The sequence below is a fragment of the Globicephala melas genome, chromosome 6 (assembly GCF_963455315.2).
Source record: "Globicephala melas chromosome 6, mGloMel1.2, whole genome shotgun sequence".
Classification (NCBI taxonomy): domain Eukaryota; kingdom Metazoa; phylum Chordata; class Mammalia; order Artiodactyla; family Delphinidae; genus Globicephala; species Globicephala melas.
In genome coordinates, this window is record NC_083319.1 from 11,143,637 (window position 1) to 11,167,063 (window position 23,427).

General features: G+C 41.3%; 1 protein-coding gene across 4 annotated transcripts in view; it reads left to right on the forward strand.

The window, feature by feature from the left end:
* Window positions 1–23,427, forward strand: part of NR6A1 (nuclear receptor subfamily 6 group A member 1) — a 204,239-nt gene that overhangs the window by 164,561 nt on the left and 16,251 nt on the right. Inside the window, exons 3-7 of one of the 4 annotated variants that reach the window (XM_030858700.3) lie at window positions 1,093–1,335; window positions 10,448–10,503; window positions 18,519–18,673; window positions 20,030–20,257; window positions 21,575–21,829. In XM_030858700.3, coding sequence (XP_030714560.1) covers window positions 1,093–1,335; window positions 10,448–10,503; window positions 18,519–18,673; window positions 20,030–20,257; window positions 21,575–21,829 — 937 coding nt within the window. The remainder of the gene's footprint in view (window positions 1–1,092; window positions 1,336–10,447; window positions 10,504–18,518; window positions 18,674–20,029; window positions 20,258–21,574; window positions 21,830–23,427) is intronic. The other 3 variants (XM_030858701.3, XM_060300448.2, XM_060300449.2) reach the window with 3 other exon arrangements.

Consider the following 23,427-nt stretch of genomic DNA (forward strand, 5'->3'; position numbering starts at 1 on the left):
AATTGAGGTATATAGTTGATTTACAGTGTTCAGGTGTACAGCAGAGTGATTTGGTTATATACATATTTAGATTCTTTTCCATTATAGCTTATTACAAGACAATGAATATAGTTCTCTGTGCTACACAGTAGGTCCTTGTTATCTATTTTATATATAGTAGTATGTATCTGTTAATCCCAGATTCCCAGTTTATCCCTCCATCCTCCCTTTCCCCTTTGGTAACCAGAAGTTTGTTTTCTAAGTAATATAATATGTTATTTGTCTTTCTCTGCTGGAGGTTTCTTGGACCCGCTACCAAGGTCTGACATAGTTCACCAAGGCACTTTTTTTTGTCATATGCCTGTTCTTTGGCAGTTGCTTGGTCCAAAGTGGAATTTGCTTGGTCCAAAGAGGAAGTGAAGAGCTATATTCCAGCCTGAATTTCTGCTTTGACTAATTTGTTTGTTGCTAGACAGTGAGTTCCTTGACTGTGGGGATTATGATGATGTATTTCTGAATACCCAATACCTAGTACAGCGCCTGGACACAGAGTAGATGTTCTGCTGGAATGTAAGCTTCACCAGGGTCTTTTATTCATTGCTGTATCCATGCCTTACAACAGTGCCTAGAAGAGAATAGTTGCTCAGTATATATCTATTGGATGCGTGGATGGCTTAGCTGGGCATGGAAGCTTCTTCGCTTGTTAATAATTATAACTATCATTTATTGGGTATATACCATATGCTGGGCACTTACATACATGGTAAGTAATCCTTACCACCTTCCTACAGGGTAGAAGTGATGGGCTGTTGCTAAAGAAGGTAAGGGAGAAGGAGGAGTCAAAGATACCTTCCAGGTTTCTGACTTGGTTACTGGTCCAAGTGATGATGAAACTCAGAGGAAGAAATGTGAGTTCTTTTTTTAGTTAGGCTATGTTTGTGGTATCTACAGGTAGATGCAGGAGTCTGTTCCTACAACAAGGACTTTAAAGATGCCACCTCTTTGCCAGTTAGCCTGGAGAGGGTAATGTTCTGGGTCTATCCAGGTTGCTAATTTTAGATCTGCAGGCTTAAAGCCATTATTTCCACTGTGTTCTAACTTGCATATGTTCAGTTTCTGTTCCAGATGATCGGGCTGAACAACGAACCTGTCTCATTTGTGGGGACCGCGCCACAGGCTTGCACTATGGAATCATCTCCTGTGAGGGGTGCAAAGGGTTTTTCAAGCGGAGCATTTGCAACAAGCGGGTATATCGGTGCAGTCGTGACAAGAACTGTGTCATGTCTCGGAAGCAGAGGAACAGATGCCAGTACTGCCGCCTGCTCAAATGCCTCCAGATGGGGATGAACCGGAAGGGTGAGTGGTGCTTGCGGCTCTGCTACCCACACTTCACCCATCACTTTATCTTTAGTGTCAGCCATTAAGCCTTGGAGTTATTCATTTCCCAAGCCTGCACTTGTACTGTGTACTCATAACCCAAAAATGAATCTTCCTACAGGGATCTCCCAGATTAGGTGGGAGAAAAGACTGGTGAGATGTTAAGGATCCTGTGAGAATGAATGCACAGGGTCCATGTGACAAGACCCCAATTAACAATCAGGTACTAAGTAGGATTAATATACTCCACTAGTTCTTTTTTCAGGGCATGATGAAAGGAAGCAGGAATTTTATATGAAATGGCAGGAAGGCAGTAGGTCCCCTGAATGTGTTATCATTTTGTTTGGTATAAGCATGGCATACTCAGGTTGGGCATACCCAGAAATCTGCATCCAGGTTGGTGAAGAATTTGGGATTTATTGGGAAGTTTTCCAAGAGCCATTAGCCTAAGATGACATGAATAAACCAATATTCTAAGGGGGTTAATCCAGAGGGCAGCTTTGAAGAATGGATTGGGGTGGGGGAAGCAGAAAAAACACTTAGAAAGTATTTAGAAGAGTCCACAAGAAAGGTATGAAGGATCTGAAGGAGAGGAGGAGGGGAAAGTAATGGCACAGATGGGGAGATGTGGGAGAAGCTCACCTGATAGGAGTTGGTGACATACTGACTATTGGGCAGTACCAGAGGTTGAAGCTGATAATTCGAATTAAAGTAAATTAATTGGGGCTTCCCTGGTGGCACAGTGGTTGAGAGTCCGCCTGCCGATGCAGGGGACACGGGTTCGTGCCCCAATCTGAGAAGATCCCACATGCCGTGGAGCGGCTGGGTCCGTGAGCCATGACCGCTGAGCCTGCGAGTCCGGAGCCTGTGCTCCACAACGGGAGAGGCCACAACAGTGAGAGGCCCGTGTGCCGCAAAAAAAAAGTAAATTAATTAATAAAAGAATGGGGCAAAATGTTGACCTTGGTAGGTGCTGAATTTGAAGTACCTGAGAAGGACACACACATAGATGTCCACTAAGGAAGTCGGATTGGAACTGAGCTGAAAAGTCCTGCTTACAAGTAGAAGTTTGTGGAGCTATTGGCATAGAGGTGGTAAAGCTTTGTTAGTGGGTAGAAGTCACCCAAAGAGAGAACTTGGATACAGAAGAGGAAGAGGGCCAATGTCAGAACTTTAGGAGTATTCTCATGGAGGGTGGAGAGCCTTGCAGTGTAGTTCAGTAAAAGAATAGAGGTTCAGGAGGGGAGAGGTTGGTGACAGACTAGCTCTGTGACCTTGGGCAGTTTGCTTTATGTCTCTGATGCTAAATCTTACCTTTAAAATGGTATGATAATACTTAACTTTCAGAGCTCTGTAGAGGATTAAATATGACTATGTATATAAAATACCCAGCGAGGTATTAAGAGCTCATAGTAGTAGTATGGGGTGGGGATTAGTCAGATTTAATGAATTGTTCAAATTGGTTTTGTAGCAGACACTTCAGACTGGTTTTTTAAATTGTGTATGGGATAATAAGATTTTTTTGAAAACTTGCCTATTATGAAGAGAGGTAAGAGAGATATAGAAGGGCATTTAGGTAAATATAGGTCATTTATAATTTACTTACAATACTAATATTTACTGAGCATTGTGTGTACCAAAAAGTCTTGTATACTTTCTATGCATTATCTCATTAAATACACACAACAACCCTATTGTTAACTATTACCCTCAGTGTACAGAGGCAGCTTAGGGAGGTAAAATGACTTACAAGTAGTTGGATTAGTGGTTGTTGTATTGACAGTTAATAATTTTTAAAATGTAATTTGTTATTAATCAAGCAAAACTTGTACCTAACCAGATGGACAACACACTGCTTCACATGTCTACTGTATGGGATAACTAGTTGCGTGTTGGAATGTGCTATATTTACTGAATGATAAAAACATTTAATAGGGCATTTAAACTGTTACCAACTTTGTCCCCTGTCTATGTTTCTAACCTCATTTGTCCAGAATTTACTGTACCTCAAGCATGCCTTGCACTGTCCTGCCTGTGCTAGTTTCCTTCCGCTACCTAGAAATCCTCTCCCTTCCCCACTATCAGTTTACTCCTGCAGAAATCCTTACAAGCCACCAAGTAATGTATTGAAGAGAGAGTCTGGTCATCTGACTTGGTTTTGGTCTACAGTTTTCTCATCTTCCTTTGTTGCCTTCACTGAGAGTATTTTATCAAAGCATATTTATGAGTTGCTTTCTTGACTACTCTCTCTGATGAATCGTCCTGCTTATTCAGTCATGAGTGTGAGATTCTGAGGCTTTCAGCCAAACTTGCCTCTTCCAGGGAGGAAGAAGCTTACCCAACATAACCCCTCTAACCATAGCCAGGAGAAGATGACACATGAGGTGTGAGGGATGTAGAGCTGCCTTCCTAGGCCCGTTTGCATGCAGAGCAGACAGGCTCAGTTGCATGGTGAAGGCTGCGTCTCAGAGAGAAACCCTGCCACCTCCTGGTTGGTGCTGAGAAAGCAGAATTAAAATTGCAGTTGCCGCTGGAGTATTTTTGGGGTGATGGAACTATGGTGTTTGACACATAATTTTATGCATCTGTCAAAAGCTATAGAACTGAGCACCACAAAAGAAGTGAATTTCACTGTATATAAATTTTTTTTAAGCAACCAGTATGGTGGGCAGGGGTGGAGAGAGACTGTAGCATTTAGCAAATGAGTCTAATATTACAAATAAATCACATAGCCACACTGAAGGGAACGAGGAAGAAAGGAGCTGGCCTTGGAAAATAGTGTTTTGACTGTATGCTGTTAAAACTGAAGACAAAAAGAACTGTATACAAACAAAGCACTCTGGTTTATAAATTTGATTCTCTCAAGGTTATGGTTTAGGAATTCTTTCACTACTTTCTTTGTATACTAGGGTTGAACAAATAAGGAAATAAACTGTTGATAATGAGAGTTGGGTTTCTCACATCAGGGAAAGAAGTTATAAATCAGGAAAGGGGAAGGCTAGAATGAAACCTCTGGTACTAGATTGGAGTCAGAGGTTATTGTAATATGGAGTCATGTTTAGATAGATTAAAAAAACATAGATGTGTGTGTAGATACATGAGTTGGTATACATACATATATTTCCTAGCTCAGCCATTGAGAAGGGCTAGAAGCAATGACACCCCCAATAGTAACGAGCACACCTAGCGTCCATATCTTGGTTTCTAAATATCAATAAAAGGAATCAGAAGTCCTTGGAGAACTGGTTGATTTTAGGGCTGAGGCAGGGAATATATAAGATGAGTCTGGAGCATCTTGTGGTGCCGGAAAGTTAGAAGGTGCTATATATATATATATATATATATATATATATATATATATATATATATAATTAGTTTATAACCCAAAGAATAAAATATCCATGAGTTCATACTGATAAAATGAACTGAATAAATAGAGGAATGATGATTCTTCCTTACAGAGGAATTCTAGTAAGTGTTGAAAAAATGAGGGAAATAGAAAATCACCATTAGAACACCACAGTAGTTGCTATAGGCAAGATCCACTGATGGATGCTAAAATAAGAGAGCATGGGTTTAAACAGAAACAGAATATTTAGAATAGTCTCAGAATATTTAGTAATTACAAAGAGAAAAATAGTACATTTCAGTAGGAAATTCTGACAGGTATCACTTTAGCCAAAGGATCAAGAGTAACATCAGTGTGTTTACATTGACATCATGTACCCCCTGATATGATCACTAAGAAGGGCACGCATATACATATGCACATATACACACACAGGGATGGATAGATTTATCCCCAGTCTCATCATGAGAAAACATACAAGCCCAAATTGAGCAATATTCTTCAAAATAACTGGCATTCTACAAAATACTCTCCATAAGTGTCAAGGTCACAAAAGATAAGGAAAGACTAAGCAACTGTCACAGATTGGAGGAGACTATGGAAACATAACTGCTACATGCATTGTGAGATCCTGGATTGGATTCTGGAACAGAAAAGGGACATTAATAGAACTGGGAAAATCTGAATAAAGTCTTTGGTGAATAGTGTTCTACCAAAGTTAATTTTCTAGTTTTGATGAATGATCTATGGCTATGTAAGCTTAGTTAACAGAAGGGGAAGCTGGGCGTAGAGTATACGGGAATTCTCTGTACTGTTTTTGCAATTGTTCTATAAATCTAAACTTAACCTCAAAATTTTAAAAATTAACTGTTAAAAAATACAGCTGTCACGTGTGAGCCTACACTCAGCCTATGCCCCCCATCTCTGGACATAGATATCTTTTCAGACCTTGAACTTGGCTGGTAGGGAAATTAATTAGCAAAGCAATGAGGGAGATTTAAATAAGTGTGGTGAGTAGAGGCTGGGCCCTTTCTGTCCATCCCCACTACTACACTAATACCCCCGAAACACATCCTCCTCATACATCTTGCAGTCTTTAGGTAAAGTCGGGCTCCTCAGAATGATTCTCAAGACCTCTGGCATCCCTTCCCTCTCCCTTCTGCTCTTCCCACATAATCCAGTTCTCCAAGAACTCGGGGATATTTCATGTTTTGGGGGCTTTGCACATTTGGTTTCATCTTCCTGGAATGTTCTACCCCCTCTTCTTCACCTGACTATATATACTTTTCATTCTAGACTCAGCTTTTATTTGTAACATCCTCTAAGACGCCTTCTCTGACACCACCCCCCACCATATAACCCTTTTGTGCTTCCATCGCCCTTTTTTGCTCTCTGCATAACGCTGATCACCTTGTGCTCTTTGTCTGTGTACTTGTCTGTTTCCCCCACTGCCCCCATTATTAGACAGTGATCCTCTCATGGGCCATGACCAAGTCCTACTTTTCTCGTGTCCCAATTAGTGTAGGATGCTTCCTGGTTTGATGAATTGACTGTGGTGGTGGCGGGGGCAGGGTAGGAAATGGGATGGGAGAAATATTGTTAAAATCATCAGAGGCAAGAGGAAGCTACACTGAGCCACACGGGGAATTCATATCAGTTAAGTAATTATGCGAAAATACTTAAAATTCCCATAACTTTGTTGTCTCATAACTTGCTAGATAACTAGTTCAAAAGTGAAAAGGTTAAGGAAAGCTTGGAGGAGGTTGCTGTTTGTAGAACGACATTGTTGAGACAGTGATCCTGTGGCATTGCCGTATCACTTTACCAGGATAAAAATGGAGCACCGAGAAATCTCAAGGAGAGATAATATTTGAGCAGAATCTTGAAGGAATAGAAGTTCAAGCTCCTTACAAACTTAGAGCTTTGTAAAAATGGCTCCCGCTTCTGTCCCTCTCTCTTCTTCCGTGTGTGTGTTCTTAACTATTTGGGAGTAAGTTACAGATTTCATTCCCCTTTCCTTCTAACATAACCACAGCACTATTATCAAAATCAGGAAATTTAACATGACATAATACTATTAACTAATTGCAGACCGTATTTCGATTTCACTTGTTATCCCAATGTCCTTTGTAGCAATTTCTATTTTCTCATCTAGGAGCTAATCCAAAATCACACATTATATTTAGTTCTTAGGTCTTTTTAATCTCCTTTTATCTGAAGTAGTTCCTCATTCTTTTCTTGTCTTTAATAACATTGTCAATTTTTAAGAAAACAAATCATTTATTTTGTAGACCGTCCCTCAATTTGGGTTTGTCACTTTCCTCACAATTAGGTTGCGGTTATGCAGTTTTGGCAAGAATGCCACAAAAGCTATGTTGTGTCCTTTTAGTGCATCCTATCTAGAGCACATGGTGTAAGTTTGTCCCATTATTGGTCATTTTAAGTTGAGTCACTTAGTTAAGGTGGTGTCACTTGGGTAACGTGGTGGTGTTAGATTTTTCCACTGTGAAGTTTCTTTCTCAATAGAGGCAGCAACACGTGCAGAGGCAAAACTGTGTTGTAAAACAGCATGGCACGTTCAAGAGCTAACAGATAGTTCTCTGTAGGTACAGTGTAACATTTTTGGCTAAAGATGAGGATGGAGAGTCCCATAGGAACCAGATCACAGAGGATCTTGAATGCCAAGCTAGGGAGCTTGTATTTAATTAGCCCATAGACCACAGGGAAGCACCAGTGGATTTTGAACAGCGCTTTGATGTAGTTAGCTTTATGTCTTTCTACCTTTCTGGTTTCTGGGTTTGGTTGGCTACCCAGGCCTAAGCAAGTGAGGAATAGTAGGTACATGAGTTCTAGAGCAGAAAAAGTATTTGTGCTTCTTCTGAGTAGATAGAAGAACCATAGCTGGTGCCATTCTCTTAGGCTTAGACGAGAGGTGCAACAGAACTGTTCCTGTGATCCTATACCCAGAAGGCCTTTGTTCTGTTGTTTTATTTTAATAACTTCACTACCAGAAGACTCTCAGCCCTGCTGAAAAACTTGCTCTTAGCTCAGTGTAGCATCAAGGAACAAGCACAACTTTAGAATCAGAAAACCTAAATTGAAATCCCAGCTCTGTCAGTTCTTCGCCGAATAACCTTGAGCAAGTTGCTTTTCCTCTTTGAGCTTTCGTTTCCTCGTGTCTAAACTGCATAGGATAATAATAATGTATATACTTTTTAAGGTTGTTGTGAGGATCAAATGCAATCTCATGTATCTGAATATAAGTTTTAAAATATGATCCAGGTTCTTAACAGAGGCACTGTGACATGTGGTGTTGCTGCCCACACCTCAGGCAGTATCATGCCGTCTTAACAGATGTTACCATCTCTGATTAAACCAGTTGTTTATGTTCTTCTTTAAATTATATTTTTGAAAAAATCAAAGTTAATTTTCAAATGGAATTTTTACCAGTTCAGCGAATGGCAAATCAGTATTTTTAATGCACATTAGGATAAATGTATAATTAAGAGTTTAAGCACCACCTAAAATTAGTTTCTCCGATGGGATGCACACACACTTCAGGAAATTGTAGTGTTGGAAAGAAGGTTGGTCTTAATCTGATAGTCTGGTTCTGATATTTAGTTTCTATCACCCTAAGCAAAATACTTCATTTTTCTGAGCATTAGAGTCATCTGTTCAGTGGGAGTGATAATACTAATACTTTCCTCATGGGTTAATTTTACCGATGATACTATCTAACACGTATAGGAGTTTCTTACTCCAGGTGGGGTTGAGGGACAACAAGAGTTTTTAGATATCAGAAGGTGAAATTGGCAAGATGTAAATCTTTAAGATTTGTGGCCCTTTAAACAAAAAGGAAAGCAAGTTGAGTTCCTTCCTCACCTCCAAGACACTGAGAGTGGAGTATCAAGTGAGAAATAGTCAGTGTTCTATCTGCCAGTGACAGATCTTTGTTCTGTACCTGTGAGCTGAAGCAAAGACGTGTGAGATATCAGTATTGGAAATATGAGTATCTGAAGACTGTCATTGACCCTGGAACAGCAGAGGAGGAATTTTAAGTATGTTTAGAACTTGAAATAAGGTTGAAAGAGAGCTTCTAGACAACAACCAGCATGCATCTAGATAATATATATCTAGCTGTCTATGTTTCTTGACCCAAATTCACAGCAGCCTTGTAAAGCAGGCTGTTACCTCCTACTTCATATGCCAGCCCCTGTGCTTGGTGCTTTAGCTAAATTATATATTATCCTCACAATACCCCATAAGACAGGTTCCAATAGCCCTCTTTATTCTTAAGTAAACTGAAGTTCAGAGAGATGAAAAAAACTTGTCTGTAATTACACAGACCTGGCAGAAACTGGATTTAGACTCAAGCTTGTCTAATTCTGAGTGTGTGATCTTCTAAGACTAAGAATAATGGCTGCTTTAAGGAAAATGAACTTCCTGTCAGCCTTTCAGTTACCACAGGTAACTGTTAGACTTGGAGCCCTTAGCTTTTGAGGCAACCAGCCCTGCCCTAACGACTTTACAGGTTGTGCGTGTTAATTTTTTTTGGAGCCAGGTGTATTATAGCAAAGCTTGCTCTCACATGATGCCATTACTTCTCTGTTAATATTACCCTCTCCAAGCCACCTTCCACAGTTGCCATCACAAAGATTTTTCAAATATGCCAACATGACCACATCCTCCCCTGCATTCCATCTTATCCTCAGGCTCCTCTGCTAAAGTCCATACTCTTAGCCTGGCATCCAAGGCTCTCTATGATCTGGCCCCAGTTGGCCTCTTCAGCCTTATCTCTTGCTACTCTTCTCTCCCTCTCTCCCTCTCTCCCTCTCTCCCTCTCTCCCTCTCTCCCTCTCTCCCTCTCTCCCTCTCTCTGTCACACACACAGACACACACACACACACACACGCTTACTTTCAACTTGAAGCTTTTCTGTATGCTGTCCACTCAACCTGGAGCACCCTTTTCCTGCCTGCATAAATCATATTTATCCTTTAAGACTAGGTTCAGAAGTTATATTTTCCAGAAAGCTTTGCCATACACCAGAACCCTTCTGTAATTGCAAATCAGGGGTTCCTTGTCTGTGCCCCGGTATTAAGTACTCTGTAAACAATGATGGTAATAGTGTTAGTAGTTGTTAATGAGGCTGGTACTATTTAAAGTCTGCTTTTTATAGTTAGGAAATGCTAAATAGCTTCTTTTTGTTGAATTACATGAGTGGGAAATCAACTGCAAGGGAACTCTACTGACTGCCTTTGTAGAAAAGAGCCAATGGGGTCAAAATTCTGAGTAATTAAAAAACAAAAAACCTGTTTTCCTCATCCTGCAAATTAGTCTCAAACCTAAACTAGAAATAAAAAATATTTTATTTTAAAATGGGAGTATTCTTTTTATCTCCCCCCCCGCCCCCTTGAATTTATCAAGGCCTTCAAATGCATTATCTTGGTGGGTTATTTGTAACTGTAGGACTATTAATAAGGCTGTCATCTTTGCTGAGCATATTGAATGTATACAGTGTGTGTAGTGTGTATCCAGTGCTTTGGGGACCCAAAAATATCTGCTGCCTATGAGCTAGCCTGGAATGATGGAAAGAATATGTGCTTTGGGTCCAGAAAGATCGGTGTTTTAATCTTAGCTTCACCAATTACTACTTTATGCTTTTGGCCAAATAAGTTCTCTTTTTGTGCCTAGACTTCTGTGGGCATGCTTCTTACTGTCTTAACTTATGTTTCCTTCCAGCAATCAGAGAAGATGGCATGCCTGGAGGCCGGAATAAGAGCATTGGGCCAGTCCAGGTGAGTTCTAGGACTTACTCTTTGTGATCTACCCTGAAAGCTCAGGCCTCCAGATGCTCCTGTAGCTGCTCACCTTGATCCTCTTATCTGCTGCTAGGGGGAGCCATCTTTACTTTCATAACTGTGAAACTGCTTTTAGAGCCTGGATATGAAAGTGCTTTGAAAATCTTAAATATGTAAGATAATGGTTAAAGCTCCACTTGTGATGCCTCAACTCTTCCTAAGGATTTTTACAGAAGATGAATCCAATTCTGGTTCTAAAGCATCCAGAGGATTTTTTTTTTTTTTTTTGGCCACACCACGCGGCTTATGGGATCTTAGTTCCTTGACCGGGAGTTGAACCCAGGCCCTCCGCAGTGAGAGCACGGAATCCTAACCACTGGACCACCAGGGAATTTCCCAGAGGACTTTTTATGTCAATCACTTAAGGTTGTAGTTACTTAGTCTGGCAGAAATCAGCAAGACTACTTTGCTGTTCAGTGTCACTAAAGATATTTCAGCAGAAAGTTCATTGATTGCCTGTTTGTAAAGTAGGGAAGGTAATACCCATTCAGTTCCACAAACATTTACTCAGTATTACTTACTCTGTACCAGGCCCCCTGTACTGTAAATTCAGTGTAGTGGGAAAGACAGATATGTAAACGGACATCATAATACAGTGGGTGATAACAGAGGTTGCCCAGGGAGTACAGAAAGAAGGGGCTTCTTTTCTGTTTGGACCAGAGCCATGGTTGAGGACTGAAGACACTCAGGAAAGACTCCCTGGAGAAGATAAAGTTTGAACTGAGTCTTCAAGGAAAAGGAAGAATTAGCTATGTTGAGAAGGGGTGGAAACCCAAACATCTTTTATTCCTGCTAGACAGAATAGACTGTACAAGGAATCTTCAAGGAATGGCAAGGAGTTCATTCACTCAGGCTACAGCACTGCGCACATGTTGTGAAGTGGCAGGAGATAAGGCAGATTCCTTGAGTTTGGAATCAGTTCTCTAAAAAGTGGCCTTCAACTAACTTTGATTATAGCTCCTTCAGTAAAGCCTTTGTGGGGCCAGCCTGCATTGCTTGTTCTTACTTGGCCAGCAGAAGAACTTCATCATGATAGAGAACTGGATCTGCTTACGACCCATGAAGTGAATCCTTCAGTACCCTAGTGGGCAGGGACCATGATTCAAGAATTATGGGGGTAGACCAAGAGGCAACTACTAAAAGGTTTTAAGTAGAGAGAGGGATATGGTCAAATTTGCATTTTGGAAAGATCGTTCTAGCCATGTAAATTGTTTATGAGGAGCTGGGTGAGGGTCAGTGAAACTGGTAGCAGAGAAAAAGCAGTTAAAAGGGTTTTACAGAAATCCAGGCGAGAGATATAGACAGTGTGGTTTCAAGTAGAACAGTGATAGTGCAGATTGAAGAGAGGGAATAGATTCAAGAAATGTTTAATAGGTAAAATTGATAGGATTTATCCAATTGAATGTGAGGGAATGAGAGAAAGACAGGAATTCAGAGTTGGTTTGAGACATACGCTGATGATGTATGGGAGGGTTTTCTGTCACATGAGCTTGGTACACATATGCACTCAGGTGTGGGGTGTGTGCTGCATTCATTCTCCTTTTAAAATCAAACATTTTTATTCATTTATTCAAGTCATATGTGTCTCTTGCAAATTAATTTATTTCGGTCTCCATTCATAGCTGCTCTTTTTTGTGTGGTAAAAAACATGTAACAGGAAATACACCTCCTTAACAAATTGTTAAGTATACAGTACAGTAGTGTCAACTATATGCACATTCCGTACAGCAGATCTCTAGAACTTCTTAATCTTATCACTGAAACTTTATACCTATTGAACAGCAACTCCTCATTTCATCCTCCCCCCAGTTCCTGGCAACCACCATTCTACTTTCTGCTTCTAAGAGTTTGACAACTTTTGATACCTCATATAAGTGGAATCATGCAGGACTTGTCCTTCTGTGACTGCCTTATTTTGCTTAGCATAATGTCCTCAAGTTTCATCCATGTTGCAGCATATGACAGGATTCCTTCTTTTTTAAGGCTGAGTAATATTCCACTGTATGTATGTAGCACATTTTTTGGTTTTTGTTTGTTTTTGCTTTGTGTTTTTAATTTTTATTGGAGTATAGTTGACTTTATGATGTTGTGTTAGTTTCTGCTATGCAGCAAAGTGAATCAGTTATACATATACATATATCCACTCTTTTTTAGATTCTTTCCCCATATAGGTCATTAGAGTATTGAGTAGAGTTCCCAGTGCTGTAGAGTAGGTCCTTTTTAGTTATCTGTTTTATATGTAGTAGTGTCTATATCTCAATCCTAATCTCCCAATTTATCCCCCCCCATTCCCCCCGGTAACCATAAGTTTGTTTTCTACATCTGTGACTTTATTTCTGTTTTGTAAATAAGTTCATTTGTACCATTTTTTAAGATTCTACATATAAGTGATATCATATGATATTTTCTTTGTCTTACTTCACTCAGTATGACAATCTCTAGGTCCATCCATGTTGCTGCAAATGGCTTTATTTCATTCCTTTTTTATGGCTGAGTAATATTCCATGAGTAGTATGTACCACACCTTCTTTATCCATTCCTGTGTTGATGGACATTTAGGTTGCTTCCATTTCCTGGCTTTTGTAAATAGAATATAGCACATTTTGTTTATCTATTCATCCATCGATGGACATTTTAGGTTGTTTCTACCTCTTGGCTAAAGTGAACATGGCCTTGGCTGCTGGGAACATGAGAGTGCAGATATCTCTTCAAGATCCTGATTTCAACTCTTTTGGATAAATACCGAGTGGGATTACTGTGTCATATGATAATTCTGTTTTTAAGTTTTTGAGAAACCTCCATACTGTTTTCCATAGTCGCCACACCATTTTATTTATATATTCTCACCCAAGTGCACAGGGTTCCAGTTTTCCCCATCCTCTCCAGCACTTCTTATTTTCTGGAGCTTTTTGTTTGTTTGTCTGCTTGCTTCCTTGCTTGCTTGTTTGATACTGGCTATCCTAATAGGCATGAGGTGATTTCTCATTATGGCTTTGATTTCCATTTCCCTGATGATTAGTGACGTTGAGCATCTTTTCATATGCCTGTTGGGTGTTTGTATGTCTTCTTTGGAGAAATGTCTATTCAAGTATTTGCTACTTTTTAAAAAATATTTATTTATTTATTTTTGGCTGTGTTGGGTTTTTGTTGCTGCACGTGGGCTTTCTCTAGTTGCGGCAAGTGGGGCCTACTCTTCGTTGTGGTGCGCAGGCTCCTCATTGCGGTAGCTTCTCTTGTAGCAGAGCACGGGCTCTAGGCGGGCAGACTTCAGTAGTTGTGGCATGTGGGCTCAGTAGTTGTGGCTCACAGACTCTAGAGTGCAGTCTCAGTAGTTGTGGCACATGGGCTTAGTTGCTCTGCGGCATGTGGGATCTTCCTGGACCAGGACTCGAACTTGTGTCCCCTGCATTGGCAGGCAGATTCTTAACCACTGTGCCACCAGGGAAGTCCCTAGTATTTGCTTTTTTTAATCAGGCTGATTAATTAGTTAATTGGCTATTGAGTTGTAGGAATTCCTTATATATTTTGAATATTAACCCTTTATCAGATACATAGTTTGCAAAAATTTTCTGGAAGTCTCCTGTTCGCTTTGTCGATTGTTTCCTTTGCTTTGCCAGAAGTCTTTTAGTTTGATGTAATCCTGTATTTCTATTTTTGCTTTGATGTCATATTCAAGAAGTCATTGACAAATTAGGGGTATGGGATTAACAGATACAAACTACTATATATAAAATAGATAAGCAACAGGATAATACTGTATAGCACAGGGAATTATACCCATTGTCTTGTAATAACCTGTAATGGAATAGAATCTGTAAAAATACTGAATCACTATGCTATACACCTGAAACTAACACAATATTGTAACTCAACTATGCTTCAATTAAAAAAAGAAAAATTATTGCCAAGGCCAATGTCAAGAAGTTTTTTCTCTGTGTTTTCTTTTAGGAGTTGTAGTGTTTTGGGTCTTATGTTTAAGTCTTTAATACACTGAGTTGCTTTTTGCATATGACATAAGGTAAAACTCTAATTTTATTCTTTTGCATATGGATATCCAATTTTCCCAACACCACTTGTTTTTTTTTGTATTTTTCTGCCGTACGCGGGCCTCTCACTGTTGTGGCCTCTCCCATTGCGGAGCACAGGCTCCGGACGCGCAGGCTCAGAGGCCATGGCTTACAGACCCAGCCGCTCCGTGGCATGTGGAATCTTCCCAGACCGGGGCACGAACCTGTGTCCCCTGCATCGGCAGGCGGACTCTCAACCACTGCGCCACCAGGGAAGCCCCCAACACCACTTGTTGAAGATACTCTCCTTTTCCCATTGTGTAGTCTTGGCATCTTTGTCAAAGATCTTTTGACCATAAGTCTGGGTTTATTTGGGGGCTCTGTATGTCTGTCCTTGTGCCAGTACGTTACTGTTTTGATTACTTTAGCTTTGTAATATGTTTTGAAATCAGGAAGTGCAAGGCCTCTAGTTTTGTTGTTTTTTCTCAGGATTGTTTTGGCTATTTGGGGTTCTTTGTGGTTTCATATGAATTTTAGGATTGTTTTTTTCAGCAAAAAAATGCCATTGGAATTTTGATAGGGATTACATTGAATCTGTAGAACACTTTGGATAGTATGGACTTTTTAACAATATTAAGTCTTTTAATCTATGAACACAGGATGTCTTTCCATTTATTTATGTCTTTAATTTCTTTCAGCAGTGTACAATCCTTTCACCTCCTTAGTTTTTTCCTAAGTATTTTATTCTTTTTTTTTTTTTTTTTTTTGTGGTACGCGGGCCTCTCACTGCTGTGGCCTCTCCCGTTGCGGAGCACAGGCTCCAGACGCACAGGCTCAGCGGCCATGGCTCACGGGCCTAGCTGCTCCGCGGCATGTGGGATCTTCCCGGACCGGGGCACGAACCCATGTCCCCTGCATCAGCAGGCGGACCCTCAACCACTGCGCCACCAGGGAAGCCCCTATTTTATTCTTTTTGATACTATTATAAATGAGATTGTTTTCTTAATTTTCTCTTCAGATAATTCATTATTAGTATATAAAAATGCAACTGATTTTCTATGTAGACTTTGTATCCTGCAGCTTTGCTGAATTCTTATATTAGTTCTAATAGTTTTTTGGTGACATCTTTAAGTTATCTACATATAAGATCATATGTCTTCTGTGAACAGAGATAGTTTTACTTCTTCCTTTTTGATTTAGATGCCTTTTGTTTCTTTTTCTTGCCTGTTGCTCTGGCGAGGACTTCTAGTGCTATCTTGAATAGATGTGGTAAGAGTGGCATCCTTGTCTTGATCCTGATCTTAGAGGAAAAGCTTTCCGTTTTTCACCACTGAGTATGATGTTAGCTATGGGCTTTTCATATATGGCCTTATTTGTATTTCTTCTTTTTATACTTAGATACAATAGAAAGTTTATCCATTGGGGAGAATTCTTAAGCATTTCCTCAATGAAAAACCTTCCTCACTATTACCTAATGTTTTTTGAGTACCCTCTGTGGCTCTCTCACCATGACAAGGGATCCTCAGTCATTTACATCTCCAGACTCTGTGTTCTCTCCAGAATTGAGGAGGCTGATGCTCAGAAAAACCTATTTCATCTGTCATTGCTTTTGGGGTTTTGATACTGGGCATATAATTTTCCTTTTAGTCTTTTACTGTTTTTAGGTGGTGTGTTAGGAAGAAAGAGCTGTTATCTCCAAGTTCTTAACCGTGTTTAATTAAAAATAAGAAGTGGGCTTCCCTGGTGGCACAGTGGTTGAGAGTCTGCCTGCTAATGCAGGGGACGCGGGTTCGAGCCCTGGTCTGGGAGGATCCCACATGCCGCAGAGCGACTAGGCCCGTGAGCCACGACTGCTGAGCCTGCGCGTCTGGAGCCTGTGCTCCGCAACAAGAGAGGCTGCGATAGTGAGAGGCCTGTGCACCGCGATGAAGAGTGGCCCCCACTTGCCACAACTAGAGAAAGCCCTTGCACATAAATGAAGACCCAACACAGCAAAAATAAATAAATAAATAAACTCCTACCCCAACATCTTTAAAAAAAAAAAAAGTGATAGAATTTCCATTTATTGAGCACCTATTGTGCACCTTCACTTAATAACTTTATCTTAGATTAACCTCCCAAGTCTATCTGACTCAAACCTGTATGCTTCTTTGCTCCAGCACCCAGTGGAGGGAATAATGAGCTATGAGGGAAGTGGTATTATCTCCATTTTACCAATGAGGGAGCTAAGGCTCAGAGAACTTGAGTGACTTGCCCAACAGGAAGTACCCAGCTAGGAAATGACAGATGAGATTTACACCCAGATTCAAGCACTCCCAACAAGTTCCATCCCCTGTTCAATACATTAATGATTGCTTAGTGTCCCATGAGACCCTCAGGGAGAGACAAGTACAGTCCAACTTTGACTTCCAGCTGGAATAAGCTTGATTTTACCATAACTGGCCCTTTTTACCAAGCTCAAGTACTTCCATGAAAACAATGATTTCAGTGTTATAAGGACCTCTAAGAGAAAAGATTTGGGTTTTTTGCTACATGTGACTGAATAAAAAAAGACAAACCCTCTAATTCAATATGCAACCCAAACTATTTAAAACCAATCACTCAACTTGAATACCAGTTAAACATTTCTCGTTTTCCCTCAAAGTCCTCTGTGTTGGCTAACTTCCAGTTCTAAATGCCTATTTATATCTATGATTGGAGCAGCTCAAGGTTCCCTCACAGGCAAAGAAGTATGTAGGTTTGTGTCAGACAGACTTGGGAGAAAATGTCCTCCCAGGCTTTCCATAGGAACAAGAAACAAAAATTCATCTGGCTCTTTTTCCTCAGCACTCACTCTCATTCTGTGTGCTGACTTTAGCCAGCTTGGCCTCAACTCTGGATTAAACACTTAAGAGAAGAAGTGTGTGTCCACTCCCTATATGGCATAGTAGCTAGAGCACTGGACTGAATACTTGGCTACTTTGGCCTCTTCCTCAAACTCCTGCTCAGACATGGGCAAGTCAATTTGCTTGTCTGAGCTACAGTTTCTTCTTTTATTCAGTAGACTTAGAAATGTCTTTCTTACTAAGAAATCTCATGCAAAGGTATATAGTCAGTACTTAGTAAGTGGACATTTATTCATTTATCCAACATGCATTTATTTGAGTACTGCTTTTTTCTAGATCCTGTCATAGCCTAAGGTCTTACAGAGGATATTTTTATGATACATTACCATAAGTGCTATAAAAATAACAATAATAATCAGGATATCATTGTCAGCCTTCCATAATAGTTGTTACGTGCTAGGCCCTTTTCTAAACATGTGATAATATATTAATTTAATCCTCAAAACAGTCCTATGTGATAGATACTATTATTCTCTCCACTATACAGGTGAAGGAACTTAGGTTTAAATAGTTGTATGACTTGCCCAAGATTGTACAACTAGAAAGTGGCAGAACCTGGATTAGAACAAAGGTGATTTGAGTGTAAAATTCAAACTCTTAACCGTTATGGTATTCTGCCTCTCTCAGAATACACAGAATTATGAGTGGATAGAAGAAGGACCTAAAATTCTGTCTGCGCTTAGTAATAGAAGGATTCAAAAAGAAGGTGACATTTGAATTGGGTCTTAAATGGCAAGTAGGAGTTTGTTATTGAAGAGTGGTGTTTCAGCGGCAGGAAAGAATAGACTAAGGACAAAGAGGAGTGTTGAGGAACCTAGAGGCTTTGTGGCTGGGAGGAGGGTGAATGGACGAAAGGAATGCCATGGTGAGCCATAGTGCTGGCAGGCAGGCAACCAAGCTGTCCTAAGATTAGTGAGAGAGAGACCTGGAGTATGTGGGTGGAGGGGAGGGAATTTGTCTTTCTCTCTAGAGAGTTCTAAGAAGCCCCATGACATTTAAATAAGTTCTCAGTCCTAAAGAAGGAACACCCAGTCTAACATATATCAATTCCTTGTCAAAGATATCAGAGGAAGAGATCGAAAGGATTATGTCTGGGCAGGAATTTGAGGAAGAGGCCACTCACTGGAGCAACCATGGTGACAGCGACCACAGTTCCCCTGGGAACAGGGCTTCAGAGAGCAACCAGCCCTCACCAGGCTCCACACTGTCCTCCAGGTGAGCTTCAAGGCAAACCCAACATCATCTAGGGATCACCCAAAGAATGGACCCACAAGCAACCTCTGAGCTGGGCTGGGTATTCCTGCCAGTCCGTCTCAGCCATTGTACTCTTGCTTCCTCAGTCTTTTGGGGTTGGGGTGACGATGATGCAAAGCAGCATTTTACAGCCCATTTTTTAGCTAAAGACCTTGAAAATGTCAGCAGTCTCTTCCGCAGATTGATAAAGTGCTATAGCCACTATCCGTGCCCATACATTCTTCACCTAACAGAATAACATTTTAATTGTAGCTCTTTTCTCTCACTTACTTTATCATTTAAAAAAAAACCACATTGACAATATCGAATTAAGTTATCATTTCTCTGTCTCAGCAAGAGTGAAGATTTTCACGTTATAAATTTTAGGAAACGGTGAAAACTTTTCAAGTTAGATTTGCTGGTGTCATGAAATACCAGTTTGAAGACTCTTGGTTCTAGAATGATATCTTAAGGTAGTTGTTAGGTGTGAAATATAGCCATCAGCTACCAAGGAAGATTTTCTTTCTCCAGAAATCTTTATTTTAGGACAGGCGTTGAGAAACATTTTTTATAAAGGCCAGATAGTAAATATTTTAGGGTTTGCAATCCACACAGTCTAGGTCTCAACTACTCAGTTCTGCCATTGTAGTCTGGAAGCAGCCAGAGACAATATGTAAATGAATGAGTGTGGCTGTGTTCTAATAAAACTTCATTTACCAAAACAGGCCATGGACCATAGTTTGCCAGCCCCTGTTACAGGAGGGGTCATCTAGGTAAAACTAGTTGACTGTTAGATTTCTCCAAGAAAGGTGGGGAAGATAAGAATATTCCTTTCTCTTGATATTTCATTATAACTTTCATTCATTCGTTTGTTCCTTAGTTTGTTCCTTCCTTTGAATGTTTAGGGAGTTGTTGCCACATGCCAGGTTCTTTGCTAGGTGCTGGATTTGTTTTGTGGCCTGGCAAGGCACTTAGCCTGTTTCTGACTTAGTTGTCCTAGCAGTATAAAATACAAACACTCACCTTTGTCATCATAGTCTATGAATATTCTATGAAACTCTCCAAATGTGGCACCTGTACAGAGAGGTCATTTAACCAGTGTTTTTCAGTACAGCTCTGCCAAGTTCTGGGTGTCCAGAGGTGAGCCACACATAATGCACATTTGCACAGAGACCCCATCTAGTAGGGGAGACATGCGTGTAACCACTGATTATGTCCTTAGCTTAATGAAGACAGAGTGCATGGCCAGAGAACACCTGAGCCACCTCCTAGCTCACTTCCTTTGAGTAGGCAGTAGACCTGCGATGTTTCTGCTTGACATGAGACTTTTCTCTCCAGTAGGTCTGTGGAACTAAGTGGATTCATGGCATTCAGGGATCAATACATGGGGATGTCTGTGCCTCCACACTATCAATATATACCGCACCTTTTTAGCTATTCTGCCCACTCTCCACTTCTGCCCCCACAAGCTCGCAGCCTGGATCCCCAGTCATATAGTCTGATTCATCAGCTGGTGTCAGCCGAGGACCTGGAGCCATTGGGCACGCCCATGTTGATTGAAGATGGGTGAGTGAGCCTTGGTCTATTTAGCCCTGTAGCTTCAAAGTGGTCCCTACCCCACACCCATCTTCATCCCTGGCTGCTGTACCTCAGGCTTTGGAATGAGTTGGGGGATAATAAGCAATGACTCGAGCATCAGAGGACAAATCTTTGCTTATCGTTGAAGTTAGTGCTCCCTCATTTTTCTCTTGAGCATCTTTTCTCATAGAGTGGGGGCTATTTATCAATCCCTATGGAGTTGGGATTAAAGGACTTTTGTTTCTAGTTGGGCCGAGGTACGCCAGTCTCTGGAATGGGTCTGAGTGCTTCTGTGCCAGAGATGAGGTGTAATTCTGGGAATAATCATACATTAAGTTTAGTCTTCTTAACAGGGCACTCAAGGCACTAACTGGTTGTGGCCTGTCTGTATCCGTAGTCAACATACTCATCAGTAGCCTAGGGCCGTGTGCTCTGTGTGCAGGCCTGAGTGGGTGGAAGGAATACTCTTTCAATCCTGTCAGCTCTGCCTGAGTAGATAATAATTCAGCCCACCCATTGCTCTACTCATTATTCATTTAGCCTGGAGCATAGGCTGTTTGAGTGTTATTGACTCAAACAGTTATTGACTGCCCCCTCTGCTCCAAAAGGTATCCTGAGATTTCTTAAGCTAGTTTCCAATTTCAGAAGAGGAAATTCAGATGTCTGTCACAAGAAGGCCACCACCAAAACCTTTATAAATCTGTTGTGGGGGTGTGGGGAAGAGTCATGACAGGGGCCTTGAGAGAAAGAAAACTGGGACCCTATCCCCTCCAGCCCAGAGATGAGAAATGCCCTGCTCCTTCCATCCCGCAGTAGCTTACTTTCCTGAACTCGCACCACCAGGGGGTGCAATGAGAGCAAGAAAAGCTTCTGAACCTGTTCTCTTCTCTTTCAGCCATCTCGCCCCGAGGCTCATTTTTGTGCCAATCCCTGTATTGAGTAGGCACCAGATTCACCCTAATGGAGCCCTCATTTCCAAAACTGGTGCAAAAGTGACGGAATTTTCTTCTAACACATGGAGCATTAAAAGTCATACTCCCTGATAATTGCACAAATTTCTAAGCCTCCTTTCCCCTTTGCAACCTTTTCTTATCAAATCTGCTCCTCCAGCCCTGAGCTTACTGCTGGCCCCAGTCCTGTCCCTTTATCATTAAACTGAATTGAATGGAGCTGGAGATGCTTGGTCAAGGGCAAGGAGCCCACTGCCAGAGACCCTTTGTGCCCTTAGGAGTACTCTCTCCCTTTGCCCCCATCCTCACCATTCTGGCCACTAGAAGTAAATTTCTCCTGTTCCTACCCCCCCAGATATGCTGTGACTCAAGCAGAGCTATTTGCCCTGCTTTGCCGCCTGGCTGACGAGCTGCTTTTTAGGCAGATTGCCTGGATCAAGAAACTGCCTTTCTTCTGCGAGCTCTCAATCAAGGATTACACGTGCCTCCTGAGCTCTACGTGGCAGGAATTAATCCTGCTGTCCTCCCTCACTGTTTACAGCAAGCAGATCTTCGGGGAGCTGGCTGATGTCACCGCCAAGTACTCACCCTCTGATGAAGAACTACATAGGTGAGAGCTGCTGGCTGGGGAGAAAGTCTCAGGCAACCAAACCATTGTCATCTCTGCAAGGCAGGGCTGCCTGACACTCCAAAGGATGGGCATTAAAGCCACACGTGGCTGGACTTGAATCTTCACTCTGCTGCTGACTAGCTTTGTAACTTTGGTCAAGTCTCTGATCCTCAGGTTCTGAATTTATAAAGTGAGGTAATGACAGTATCTCCCCAACAAGGTAGTTGTGAGGGATAAATGATAATGTGCAGCAAAGCTTAGCAAGTGCTAAGCTGTTATTTTGGTCACATCTAGATTACTGAGATAAGATAATGTATCTGGAAAGAACATTTCCTACAAGGTGAGGGGCTCTGAGCTGTAGTTTACAATCCAAGAAAAAGACTCAGGAGTTATTGTGGTACCTACTGTGTGCCAAGCACTGGGCTTGGTATTTTACATTATTATCTTTCTTTGTCACAGTCTCCAGCACTGTAGGTGTTGTTATGCCCATTTTATAGATGAGAAAACTGAAGTTCAGAGGGGCCTACCCTTGAGGGTTTTGGATTTGAACCCAGAGCCTGGATTTGAACCTATGCCTGCCCAACTGAAAGTCTAGGCTCTTTCACTGTATCTCAGATGCAGTGAGATAGGAGAATGGGACTGAAATACTAAACTCTCCTCCTCGATGTTTTCTGGCATAAAGTTTCATCGCAGCCAGCTAGGATCCTTCTAACCTCCCTGCCTAGAGCAGGTCTTTTCCTCACTCACTTTGGAGACCTGGAGCACATGGTAATACCCCAAAATCAGGAAGAATGATCTCCTGATACAATTTTTCTGACTTACTGATTTATCCATGTGAAACATAAAGTTTAAATCGCATTTAAAAGACCTTTCAATAGTTCACCTTTATTAGACAGTTTAAAATAATGGAAGTCATGGGATTCCAGAGCACCAAGAGAGAGGGAAGAAAAGGTTCCTCCATCGAAGAAAGCTGGAGAAGGTAGAGTACCAGCCCCCAAACTTCTCTACACAGGACTGAGGTGCATCTCCCTCTGCCACTTAATCACCATGGCGTAAAGATAAGTTGAGACTTAGGCTGGGAGCGAAGCTCTAACACCTTCAAGGGCCCTTTGCACAGCTGAGGGAGGGAGGAGTCTGGGTACTTTCTCCCCCTGGTTTTCTAATATTTCCTTATTAATGATGCTTACAGGCTTGATGGTAATCTATAAATGACAGAGTTTTAAACCCAGATGACATTTTGTCCTTAAACAGAGCCATCTGATATTGCAGATAACCTAACCCCTTGTCTTGAGCCTCTAATTCATTGTTTCCATCAAATTCCTGTCTCCTGCTCTGTATCTCTGGGCTGACTGAGTGTTTGTATAGCAGTCAGCCTGCTCTAATATTGTCAGGGTTTGCAGAGCTGGCCTAGTGAGCCCGGCCTCCCTATTTGCCTGGAATCCACCAGTGCAGCCTGAGGCTGCCTACAAAGTCAGCCTGTGGGCTCCCCTCTCTATAGAATAGTGAGTTTCCCCATGCCCTCTGCAGGTAGGCAAGGATCACTGGCCATGCAGGGTTCTGCGTGGCTTTAAGCTTCATGAAAGACACCCCATCCCACT